The 12,499-nt window shown below is 48.8% G+C and overlaps 2 protein-coding genes across 2 annotated transcripts; both read right to left on the bottom strand.

The window, feature by feature from the left end:
• Positions 1–72: 72 nt before the first annotated feature.
• HD556DRAFT_311337 (uncharacterized protein) lies at positions 73–1,271 on the bottom strand. The gene is made up of 7 exons (XM_041310236.1): positions 1,114–1,271; positions 1,021–1,061; positions 722–968; positions 607–664; positions 454–558; positions 335–404; positions 73–277 (listed from the first exon to the last, which is right to left on the bottom strand). Exons 3-7 carry the CDS (start codon positions 966–968, stop codon positions 197–199), a joined length of 561 nt encoding a protein of 186 aa, XP_041166909.1. The 5' UTR covers positions 1,021–1,061; positions 1,114–1,271; the 3' UTR covers positions 73–196.
• A 1,974-nt stretch (positions 1,272–3,245) lies between these two features.
• Positions 3,246–4,512, bottom strand: HD556DRAFT_311461 (HotDog domain-containing protein). Its single transcript, XM_041310237.1, has 7 exons — positions 4,450–4,512; positions 4,050–4,401; positions 3,945–4,002; positions 3,792–3,896; positions 3,673–3,742; positions 3,498–3,616; positions 3,246–3,369 (listed from the first exon to the last, which is right to left on the bottom strand). The coding sequence occupies exons 2-6, from the start codon at positions 4,285–4,287 to the stop codon at positions 3,521–3,523; spliced, it is 567 nt and encodes a 188-aa protein (XP_041166910.1). The 5' UTR covers positions 4,288–4,401; positions 4,450–4,512; the 3' UTR covers positions 3,246–3,369; positions 3,498–3,520.
• Between the last annotated feature and the right edge of the window lie 7,987 nt (positions 4,513–12,499).

The raw sequence follows: 12,499 nt of genomic DNA on the forward strand, positions 1-12,499 counted from the left end.
CATTTGCGCTACATATATCATGATAACACTCATTTATACGTTTGGGTTATTTTCTCTGGATACCCCTTGAGTATCACATCATGCGGATTACTACATTATTGTACATGGAATAAGTGGACTTTAAATTCCAAGTAGTCGTGTATGATGGTGATTATGGTGCGTGTAAGGAATCAACATGACTGACATGCACAAAAGGTCAGAGTTTGGACGATTCAGATGGAACCATGTTGATGTATACAGCTGATGCGACTAATCGGTGTCGCGTTACATTCCATACCTGTCGAAGCCAAACATAAGCTAATATTAATAAGGCGACGAGAACTCAGAATCTCACCTCACAACGACCCGAGCGCGCTCTGCTACCAAGGGTAAGTGTCGTGCACACGATGCGTAGCTTGTCGCCCCTGACTTGATGGTTCAGCAAAAAATAATCAATGTGCCATTTGAACGTACGGCACTGCTGGTGAGTGGAACACAATATTCAAAGACTGTTGTACGCCGAATGGGCCACAAGCGCCAGTCGAAGCCCTAAGAATATAAATGGGCATTGGCGAGCAGCTGCGCATGCATATTAGCTCCAGATAAACTTGAGTAGAAGAAACATGCATTTCAATTATCATGGCCAGACAACCGCCGTGCATGGTTCCAACTTCGTTAAACATGTCTAAGGGCACCCCATGATATGTCAGCGAGCAAAGCGTATATCAGAAATCCAGGGCACCTTCGTCCACAATCACCTCGAAGACGGTACGTCCTTCGAGTTTGTCCGGCTCCTCTGCTTTCGATAATACAGATGCCTCTGTTAGTTGCATCCGGGACACGAACTCGGCTTTGAAACCTCTGAAGGGCTTGCCAGTCGAATGCGATATGTGGCCCGGCTGCGCCAGAGAGTTTAACAATGCAAGTTTTACCTCCGGAGGAACATTCCCTTTCATTTGGGAAGTGTCGATATTATTCTCTGGCTTCATCTGGAGGAAAGAGTCAAGTCACTGACTGGGGGGGGGAGGTGAATTTTCCTGCTTAAAATGGATTTTTAAAAATTGAGCATGACACTGCATCTCCTATGCTAGCATATCAGCTGCTAAATGTACTCAAGCTGGGGTGCCAGCTTGCCTCTAGGAGCCCTGTTTACCAATCGGAACTGTAATCACAATTGCATAAGATGTCCGCCACATAAAAACTCGAGGCAGGTCAGCATCCATTCTAGCTTATCTGGTACGACCTCATCGGAGTTCCAGAAGGTATGAAACTTGATTAGGGTCCTACAATGGCAAAAGCTTAATGCACGAAAGACCGTGACCGACTTGTGTTGAATGACATACCTCAGGTGTTTGGGGAAAAACGAAGCCTTTGGTTGCTTCCACGGTCATGCCAGTGCTTGTGGTGAATCCGTTGACACATAATGTATGTCAGGAATCTCGGAGCGTCGAGTGGCAAGTGCATCTAATTAAAAGTGACCAGAGAGCCTGTCGCCCGTTACAGGAGTGTTGGGACCCATTAACATAGTCATTGGGATATTGGGGCAACCTCCGTTCCTATTCTACATAAGTACTTCACCCCCATCGTGTTTGCGTACCTCAGTCGTTGGTCTCCAACACTGAGCACCAACAAGAAGTTCTGTTATTATGTAAATCAAGTATCTGCTTCCAGCACACTTACATTATTTACAATTGCAATTGGCCAAGTGAGTGGTCGGACAAATGAATGGCAACCGATAGTGGTGGCATGCCCTAACCATAGGCTGTTAGATCATACATGTACTTTATGGAGGATGACTAAGCGCGTGTCCCGACCCCCGGATAGCTCTCGGTCGATGAGCGGAGTGGGTGAGAAGGAAGCTGGCGGGAACGTTAGCGTCTGTAGGAGGGGTTGTTGCTAAATTCTGAACCGAAGGAAGCTATATACAATAATGTAGACAATAAGTAGAGTACTGCAATCTGTCACAATATGATATATAGTTCGTCGCGTATATACACATAAGTATGGGTATCCTCTCCTCTTTGACCAACTTGAAGCATGTTTGCATGAACTTGGCGACACTCGCGTTGGCTCGGAGCAACAAAAGTGCAGACACCCCTATTTATTCAGTGTATCCCACTGGTTTAGAACCAAGATATATCATCGTATATCTATACATACCATTTTCCTCTACGACCGACTCGGATTATCATAACGATCTGTATTTGGTGTTAGTCGCATGAATTATAATTTATGTTGTGACAATTGATCTCAAGTAATGACGCATGTTTGACGAGGCGTCTCTCATTAAACATTCTAGAGCAGGGGATCCGACAATCAAATTCGACAGTAGGATACAGTCCAGCCAATGGGATACAGTCAGCCATGGAATCAAGCGCTGGCCATTCAATCGAGTTTGGACCATCAAGTCGAGGATCGCTCCCAGCCATGCTGTTAAAGCCAAGTTCCCTGAACTTGGAAATCCGACGGAAACGTGGACCGAGGGGACTTTCTAGACCGGGACTTCAATTGAGAAAGGAAGGAGTGTTAATGAGTGAGTAGAGGCAAAGTGGGCGATTGTGTAGGTGCAGACCATCACGGGGGTGCACTGAAAAAGGTCCGACAGAGTCAGATAACAAGTAATAGGCCATTTCTTATAAATGACTAGAGAATATACTTAGTGAGCGGTGATTGAGGTCTTGACTTGTTCTGCCGACACATACCTCGTTTACTTACTGATCCGGTGTTTCAGAGTAGGATTATTAAAGTTTGGAATGGAGTAGAGTTGTAGGGTAATAGGGCTACCCGCTTCGGTATCAGTTGCAGATAACAAAAACAAATGGAAAATCGAACTACTTAGCTTTGCTCAGCTCCGAGGGGAATTCAGTTCAGTATTTTGGCTCAGAACGTCAGTTCGGGATAAACGACTAAAATAACCACCATATCAATTCACTTTGAATGAAAGCCGAATGCAGGCTTTTACCTCACAGGGGATGTGCAGACTGCCAATGGCAGCGCCGTCGTGCTAGTAGTATGTCTCGGTGGAATGTTTCGCGATGAGGCCAGATGCTTAACTGCAGAAAATGCTGTGCGCAAAGACCGCAAGTTCGATGAGTAGAACAATAAAGACGATCATACATAGAAAAGGAGAAAAGGCTTCGTACCTTCCTCCGACAGTTGGACCCTGAGGCCTGATTATCGAATGGTAATATGTTAGTAGATAAAGAGCCGATCTATTTCGGAATCCTAACACGTCAGGCATGATGCACCCCGTCTTTACAACATACCCAGAATTTTCCACCACAAAAACGGTGAAGAAAAACGCCTTCAAACAGTCACGTGACCGCAGCCCGTTACCCGAAGATTTTCCCTGAGTCGTTCGATTAGCCACTGCCAGTGTAATTGAGGAAACTAAGGTTACGCGAGATTAGCTTATAAATGAACAGAGTGCTAGAATCCATGCAGAATACGAGCAGGCCAGAGGACTACTTTCAAAACAGCCATATAATGATTGTGGTATGTGTAAATCAACATGTTACCTAGACTTGTGACCGCACCCAGGTCAGAGTTTGGCAGATTCAGATGCCTTAGGTTTAGATGGAACCATCTTAACGTGCACAGCTGATGCTGCCAATCGGTGTCGCGTAACATTCCATACCTTGGAAGCTAGTTATGAGCTGATAAAGCAAGGGACTGAAATTGCCAGAATCTCACTTCACAACGACTTGAGAGTGCCCGGCTGCCAAGAGCGAGTGTTGTGCTCACAACGCGTAGCTTGTCTCCCCTGACACGATGATTCAACAGAAAGTGACTAGTATCATATTTGAACGTACAACAATGCTGGTGAATGGTACACAATGTTCAAAGACTGTGATACGCCAAATTCGCCATGACCGCTTGTCGAGGCCCCAAGGACGTAAATGGGCATTGTCGAGCAACTACGCATCTATATTAGTTCTAGGCAAACAGGAGGAGAAAAAACATGCATGTCAATTATCATGGCCGTACATCCACCGTGGATGTTTTCATCGACATTGAGCAATTCTGAGAACCTGTCAATAAGCACAGCGAATATGAGAAACGAAAAGTACCTTCGTCCACAATCACCTGGACAACGACACGACCTTCAAATTTCTCCGGTTCCTCGGTCTTTGACAATATAGATGCCTCTGTTAGTTGCATCCGGGACGCAATCTTGTTTTCGAAACTGCTAGAGGGCTTGCCAGTTGACCGTCGCATAGATTGCAGAGCGCGGAGCATCCTGTGTTTTATTTCCGGGGAAGCATTCCCGTCGACTTGGGAAGTGTCGATATCGCTTCCTGGCTTCATCGGAGGAAAAGGCCAAGTCACGTTCAATAATTCGGGTGTGAACTTGTAACGCTCGTCAAAAGCCGACGACGATACGTCGACGATGGCAACCAAATATTAGCTTTATCATTCTCTCTAGTTACTCATTTAGTTTCTTTCTCCTTTAGTCCCTGACTTTCTTACCCTTCAGTATATAAGCCATCGCGTTTCTACTTGTAGGGTAGTTGATTTTCACCCCCCCTTGAATAACACTTAGTTAGGACAGTTACCCTGTTCGAACCTTAAGACGATTCAAACCTATCGACTCTCTAGTGTGAACGTTTCATAAACGCCACATATTTTTAACTGCCTTCAAATCTAAAATCTATTCCTACTATAGTCGTTGTCTAAGAGGCCTGATCAACCTCCAAACTTCGACTCTTGTTAAAACACCAAATCTATCCCTACCCGAACGATATCGTCAAGAAAAGAAAAAGAAAAAATGCCTACTAGTGCACTAGAAATTGCCTCCCCACGTTCCACAAGGAACCTGAGCGTTGATGGCCGCGCCCACGAGCAAGACGGCGCGAAGTCTCGAAACAGTAGCCCTGTTTCTGGAGACGAAGGGAATGGCGGCCCAATGGCTAAACCTCCCTCCAAGTTCGGTCCTCGCGACCTGAACGAGGTGGACCTAGAGTCCACCCAGGCGAAGCGTGCTGTGAGCAGCCCCGCCCAGAGCAGAGCCCCGTCATCAAACGACGCAGGTGCCGCTACAACCCATATCGCTCGAGGCGATGAGGACCCATTTGCACCAGTCATCGAAATACCCACTGGCGGTCCCATAATAGGTCGACTACGTACCTTTACATCACCTGATAGTAATAACATACCACGCCTGCAAGCAGTCTTTGATTGGTCAGAGGTGACCGATGACGAGGAACTAGGGGACGTACCTGAATTCCCGGTACTAAGACCTAGCACAACTACCAGCGAGAGTAAGCCTGAAATTAATGAGGATCACTCCGAGAAAAACAAAGAAAACGACCTACATAAGCTCAGCACACTAACTAGTCACCTTCGTGACTGGACAGAATTCGATGAGGACGTTGCGGAGCTCAATCGTCCCGGATCAAACGAGTCGGACGAGTCACTTCGTCGACTGTGGGATGACAACAACAGGGCAGGATCCATCAGGATCCAAAACTTCGCCCTAAAAGGTTTTCGAAAAGCTGCAAAACAAGATTATGCGGAAAAGTGTGAGGAAGTCAGCGACTTGCTAGACCGAGTCAAGGAACTTGAAAGACTAGTAATCGAGGCACAGACCAGGGAGGAAATGGCGCAGCAACTGATCCGGGAGGCACAACGTGTACCTAACCCTGGCCCACCCCAAGAGAGCACACTCCTTGTTACAAGTCCCCCAGCACAAAACACTGCAGAAGTGAATGAGGGACAACGCGCGACGGTGATAGACAGTGACCCACCAAGCATAAGGGAGCCTGTTAGTGACAAACCCGTCAAAGATAACACCAGATTCCGGAGGGCATCATCACTCCTCCCCGATAAAAGTTCGGTCAAACGAGCCATAGTTGGAGGCAATCCAAGCGACCCCGACTCTTCTGAACCCTCGCCAGAATCAGGATCTGATGATGAGCGTTCGTCTACTGAATCCTCTGGTGAGGACACAAGACGCACCAGCAGGGACAAGAAGAAATTGATGTCATCTTCTCTCAATAAGCACACGCACAAAGACAAAAGGAAATTGAGGACAGCACCTGCATTTATTACCAGAACCGTGTCTGAGGAAGACGCCTCGGATGAGTCCGACTCGAAACTACTGCACTTGGAGCCAGAGTCCGACCATAGTAGCGACTCGGACAATACCAAACGACTAAAGAGAACAGCCCAGCGCAAGCATAGATCCCATATGAACCTTCTGAAATATCAGCAAGGTTTCTTAAAGCACGAACCACCTTTTACTTACAATGGGGAAGCCAATGCGTCCACTTTTAAGAAGTGGGTCCGCGAAGTACGAGACTGGCGGGACCGGGCCAGGCTATCAACCAAGCAAACAATCAGTATGGTCGGAAAGTACTTGGGAGGCAACGCCTATCGATTCTATGAGCGCGATGTCCTAGATCTTAAAAAGAAATACACACTTACCGATTTCTTCGAGCAATTATTTGATTATTCCTTCCCAACGGACTTCAGAATGATGCAGCGTCAACGATTCCTCGAGTGTCGCCAGGAGGGAAAACAGAGTGTGCAAGACTACATCCGTCGCCTCCGAAACATAGCCGATACGACGGGCGACGTGGACGAGAGGGAACTTGTTCGACAGTTCTGGATGAACTGTAAACCATATATCAAAGCTTCGTTAGTAGATAAAGGATACGACCCAAACACCGTCAGTATGGACACGATTGAGAGAAAGGCTCTCCGCACCGAGAGAGCGTTCCTAGAAAACGCCAAAGATCCTAGCGTACTTTTAGCATTGACACCGACCCTAGCTGCCGGCCTTGCAGCCCAAGGTGCTCACAGCACCAGGCAGGACCAACATCATAGAAGGCGTGATAGGAGGCACCGAACCCACTCACTCTCTGCCAACGCTGTAAACCAATCCCAGCCCAGAGGCCATCATAGAGATAGGCGCCCTGGACCAGAGAGACGGTCTCGCAAGCCCCACAGAGGTCCTCAGACTGGCAAAAGCGCTGATACTATACGCAAACTCAGAGACTTGAATCAGTGTTTCGAGTGCGAACAAACAGGCCACTTAGCTAAAGATTGTCCCAAGAGACATCGTCTGCCTCCTCACAACTCACCCAGGGTCGGCACCCTCAGGTCCAACGCTGTTGGAATCACCTCCGCAGACATCCGATCGGCCGCTATCAACGAGGGTAACGCGCAAGGACTGTATGGATTTGCCATAGACATACCTAAGTCTGCAAACTCGTTAGCTGAGCCTGGAATCAGTGAACATCTGCTGGTCGTGCACCGAGCAATAACCACTCTAAAATTGGCAGTACCATTCCCCACTGACGAACTCTCTGACCCGCTGTACGACCCGTTTGGACCGGATCGCTTCTGCCTCACCAACTGGGGTGGCCCTGACACGTACTTATTGTCAGATAAACATAACTATGATGAGTATATCGTCTATTACTCACAACTGAGAGATCCCGGCTTCGACATCACTTCGTGGCTGACTGAGATGAAGCTACATAACTATCAGTACCTCGTGAGAACGAAGACATCTTTCAAACCCACCTGGTTCGGCCAGACATCTCCTGCACCCGAAACACCCGCGAACGACAACGAAGATGATGATGAGTCCTCCTGGGCCACTACTGACTGCGAAAGCAGCGATGATGAGGAGGACAACTTCCCTGGACTGCTTAGTTGCGAGTCCAGCGAGGAGGACGAACCTGACGTTGGAGGTGAGCTCTTCTGTGGGATGACCTCTCGTACGAAAGCTGACTTACCGGATCTGCAATCCCTCCAGCGCCAATCAGCGCGTCCAAAGAACTCCACTAGGATCCTTCCTAGATCGTTAGTCATAGTCGTACTATTGAACGGAAAACCCTGTCGCGCACTGCTGGACTCCGGGTCTCTAACGGACTTCGTGTCAAGTACTGTAGTTGATCAACTTAAATTGAAATATGACTTACTTGATAAGCCCATTCCCCTGCAACTCGCTGTGTCCGGATCCAGGAGTTCCGTGAAGGCTACTACCCGTGTTGAGTTAACATATCAAGACATTAAGGGTCCACGTACCTTTGACATCGCTAACCTCGAGTCTTACGACGTCATCCTCGGGATGCCGTTTCTATTCCGAGGGCATCTAGGAATTCGAATTTCCGGGTCCGTCCGGCCGAGTCCGGCTGGATCTGTCCGGCACTATAATTTGTATGCAAAGGAGCAACAAAGGAGTATGACACTAATATATACATTACACGAACATCCGAACTGCAGCGCAGTGCACAGATGTGGTCCGAACTATTTCAGAGATACCCTCGTGAGTCACGAGTACAAATATGTAACAGTTTAGAATCTGCAACAAATCTGCAAGGTTCACAGTTGAGTCCATTGCAATTGGCAGGCAAGCACATAAATGTAGCACCTTTGATGGAGGATGAGAAAGCCAGTTATTGGTAGTAGGTGAGCACAAAAGTGTAGCGGAAGAAAGCCGGCCAGCCCGGTGCACGAGGAGGACAGGCAAATGCCCAAACCATATCTATAACTACACAAAGCTGTAACCCGACAAGGCAAGGCTGGTATATTGCTAACTTAATATTGTGTTTGAGACAGTAACGAGTCGTAAAAATGAGCTCATTGTGTGATGCGACGTTAAGAACTGACAAGTTGTGCACAGACGGATCCGGACAGACCCGCACGCAGCCGGACGGAGACTGCCGGAAATTCGGATTCCCAGACTTTCTGTCTATTCCAGCATCAAGTGTTGCTGGGATTCAATCCCCCGGAGATTAAGATCCGTAGCCTTGAGCCGTTACCGATCCACGGCTCGCAGACCCAGGTCCTCGAGCTAAAGGGGATGAGCCTGTCCTCAGATCAGATTGAGTCCTACACGAAAGAACTTCATGAGTACGCCAAAGACATTTGTAAGGAGGCAATTGAGACACCATTACCTCCGCTGCGCGTGATAAACCACGTTATACCCCTCATCAACGAAGACCAAGTCTATTCTTGGCGTCAGTCTAAGTGCCCAGAGGCCTTGCGGCCGCTCTGGAGGGCCAAACGAGACGACTACATCAGAACGGGTAGGTGGGAGTTCTTTAGCGGTACTAACGCTGTACCTATGATCATGATGAAGAAGACTTCCAAGGACGATGAACTCCGTTTACGTACCGTTCTCGACACTAGACAACGCAACACGAACACGCGGAAACTCGCATCACCACTCCCGGACATAGATACCATATTGCGCAATGTCGCGTCGCATCCCTATCGTTCCCTTCTTGATGGTAAGGACGCGTACGAGCAGATCCGTATCGTACCCTCCGACGTGCATAAGTCCTTATTTGCGACACCTGACAGGACAATGATCAGTCATGTCATGCAAATAGGAGATTGCAACGCGGGTGCCACTTACCAATCGCTAATGAACCATATCTTCGGTCCCCACCTAGGAATATTCATGGACGTCTATTTAGACGACATAGTAATATATTCGGACTCACCTGAGGACCATGTCCGGCACGTTAAGACGGTTATTGACACCCTACGCTCAAACCACTTCTTCCTGAGTGAACATAAGCTTCAATTCTTTAAGACCAAACTTACGATACTTGGCCACGTCATAGATGACGGGGGAATCCGTCTTGACCCTCACAAAGTCGACAAAATCCTCCATTGGAAGACCCCCACGTCCAAGGAACTGCTCATGCAGTTCATTGGTTCCGTGGGGTACCTTGCTGCCGGATGTGAAGGAGTTCGTGTGCATATGCAGCACCTATCCAAGGTAGCCGCACGGTCCACACGCTGGGATTGGTCTCCCACTGATCAACGCGCATTTGACCTGGTACGCGCATGCGTTAATACCCATTGTGACACCCGCCGGAAAGCACTCGACTTACCTAAGGCCGTCAACAGATCATACCCAGTGAACCTCGTCACCGACGCTTCGTTCACAGGAGCAAGTGGTGTCCTCTCGCAAGGAGATCCCCTACCAGGTGCTGACGTAGTAGCATTCTGGTCTGGGAAGTTTAACTCTGCTCAGCAGAATTATCCGGTGCACGAACAAGAACTATTAGCTATAGTAGAGTCCCTCAAACGATTCCGTCACTTACTGATCGGCGTGCCCTTCCGCATATTCACGGATCACAAAGGACTTGAGTGGATCACCACTCAAAGCAAACTGTCGCCAAGGCAGGCGCGCTGGCTGGAGGCCCTAAGTGAGTTTGACTTCAGTATTAAGTACCTACCAGGAAAGGACAACACCTTGGCGGACGCCCTATCTAGGATGTATAGCAATGAGCCTAAGGGAACCGTTAGAGCTGCTAGTGAATACGTGAGTGTAGAAGAAGAGGACGTACCACGCACACTCCTGCTAAACTTTGTAACCGCTCCGGTCTACACTGGTACACCCCTCTTCCTTGGTGCAACTGAGGAACGACGGTCTGCACGTATTGCAGCGAGATTGCCCGGGCAGGTGGGTGAGGACGAAGTGGTCACAAGGAAAACCCCTAGCCACCTCATGGCACCAGCCATTTCGAAACTGCCGAAGATGGCAAAGCCTCAAGGCACAAAGGGCGCGAAACCTGAACTAATGTTCTATGATGTCAGTGAGGTAGCCACTACACAAGGCAGAAAGGGCGCGAAACCTGAACTGACGTACCGCGGAACCACTACCCAAGGCACAAAGGGCGCGAAACCTGAACTAATGTTCCAAGATGTCAGCGAGGTTGCCACTACCCAAGGCACAAAGGGCGCGAAACCTGAACTAACGCACCTGGTGGCCAACTCAGGGCAGAACACCACCACACCAGAAGATCCTCGCCTGGTAGATCGGGATATCATGGCTCCCCAAGTAAGGGACCCAATGGATGACGCGAGGGACGCACCAGTCACCAAAATAAAGAAAGTAATCCTGCGAGTGAGTAAACCCCCTCCAGAATCACTGGAGGGCAGAAAGGTGACAGCACCCAAGAAAGACTTAGCCAAACAAAACGCGGTGCACTGTTTGACAAACAAGGACCTACAGCAAGCTGACCTAAGCAATGATGTCAGAGTTCAGCAACCAGAAACAAGTGACATCACCTCACCTGACATAAGCATTGAGACCCAGACAAACAAGGACCCACAACCCAAAGTTGACGCCAACGTTGCCCAAACGCTATTGTCCATGTCCCCTCCTCTCCTGACCGAAGTCATAGCTCTAGGCGACCCAAATACGGACATCCACGAATGGATCACCAATAAATATGGAGAGGACCTCTTCTTTGCAAAGATACTAAGCAGCCCATCCGCCTTTAAGAACTTTGAAGTCAGTAACGGCCGGATATTCCTCAGAGACAAAGGAAGACGCATACTGTGCATACCGGACATTAAGATTGAGCAGCGGCGAGTAAGAGAATTAGTAATATCTCATGCTCACTCCATATTGGCGCATCTAGGCCCATCCAAGACCTTACTATACCTCCGCGAAAATGTATGGTGGAAGGGTATCACTACGGACATCCAAGCCTTCTGTGAGTCGTGTCCAACGTGTCAAGTGTCCAAACCGTCGAATCACCAACCGTACGGATTGCTAGAAACCCTCGAAGTCCCAACGCGCCCCTGGCAGACAGTGGGAATTGACTTCGTTGGACCGCTCCCTGAGTCCAAAACCTTGCAAGGCGTGTTTGACATGGTACTAGTAGCCATTGACCACCTAACGTCTATGGTACATCTAGCCCCAACAAAGCAGACTTACCGCGCGAAAGACATTGCCGAGGTCATGTTCAATCTGGTGTACAAGCACCACGGTATGCCCTCTAATATTGTCAGTGACCGAGACACGCTATTCACTAGCACGTTCTGGCAGCGTTTTCACCAACTCACGGGCGTTGAACTGAGAATGTCTACATCGTTTCACCCCCAATCAGATGGAGCCACCGAACGTGCGAACCGCACCATAACGCAAATGCTTCGACAGGTCGTTTCACCCAACCAACGGGATTGGGCCATCAAGCTCCCCGCAATCGAATTTGCGATTAATTCAGCATGTTCCGAAACCACGAAGTACCCTCCGTTCGTTCTAAACTACAGTAGACTACCTCCACCGCTGATATGGAACACCAACTCAGAATTCCCTGGCGTACGAGTCTTCGCGCAGAAGATGAAGGACGCGATAATGGATGCCCACGACTCTATCATAGCAGCTCGCGTGAAGAGCACCACTAACGCTAACCGTCGTCGTACCGAGTCTCCCTTCGTCAAGGGAGATCTAGTGTACCTGTCGACTGAGAACTTATCGCTACCTAAGGGTCGTGCACGCAAGCTAGCACCCAAATATATTGGTCCGTACCGAATACTGGAGGACTACAAGAACAATGCGTTCTTACTGGACCTCCCTGCTCAGCTAAAACAATGTGGCCTCCACCCATCCTTCCACGCGCACCTCCTACGTCTCCACGTGCCGAATGATGATAGGCGATTCCCTGGGCGACAGCTCGACCAGGTGTCCGACATTGGACACCTGGAGGAATGGTCAGTGACCAAGGTCACTGACCACCAAGGCATCGGACCAGACGCTCTA

The sequence above is a fragment of the Suillus plorans genome (assembly GCF_016647745.1).
Source record: "Suillus plorans strain S12 chromosome Unknown HD556scaffold_2, whole genome shotgun sequence".
NCBI lineage: Eukaryota > Fungi > Basidiomycota > Agaricomycetes > Boletales > Suillaceae > Suillus > Suillus plorans.

Excerpts from the sequence above, each read along its gene's own strand:
- HD556DRAFT_311337 (XM_041310236.1), bottom strand. The coding sequence starts at position 968 with ATGAAGCCAGAGAATAATATCGACACTTCCCAAATGAAAGGGAATGTT. Across the intron at positions 405-453 it reads TTCCACTCACCAGCAGTGCC|GGGCGACAAGCTACGCATCG; the intron begins GTACGTTCAAAT and ends CCATCAAGTCAG. Across the intron at positions 278-334 it reads CGCGCTCGGGTCGTTGTGAG|GTATGGAATGTAACGCGACA; the intron begins GTGAGATTCTGA and ends TGGCTTCGACAG.
- HD556DRAFT_311461 (XM_041310237.1), bottom strand. The coding sequence starts at position 4,287 with ATGAAGCCAGGAAGCGATATCGACACTTCCCAAGTCGACGGGAATGCT. Across the intron at positions 3,897-3,944 it reads ACGGCCATGATAATTGACAT|TTGCTCGACAATGCCCATTT; the intron begins GCATGTTTTTTC and ends ATAGATGCGTAG. Across the intron at positions 3,617-3,672 it reads CACTCTCAAGTCGTTGTGAA|GTATGGAATGTTACGCGACA; the intron begins GTGAGATTCTGG and ends CTAGCTTCCAAG.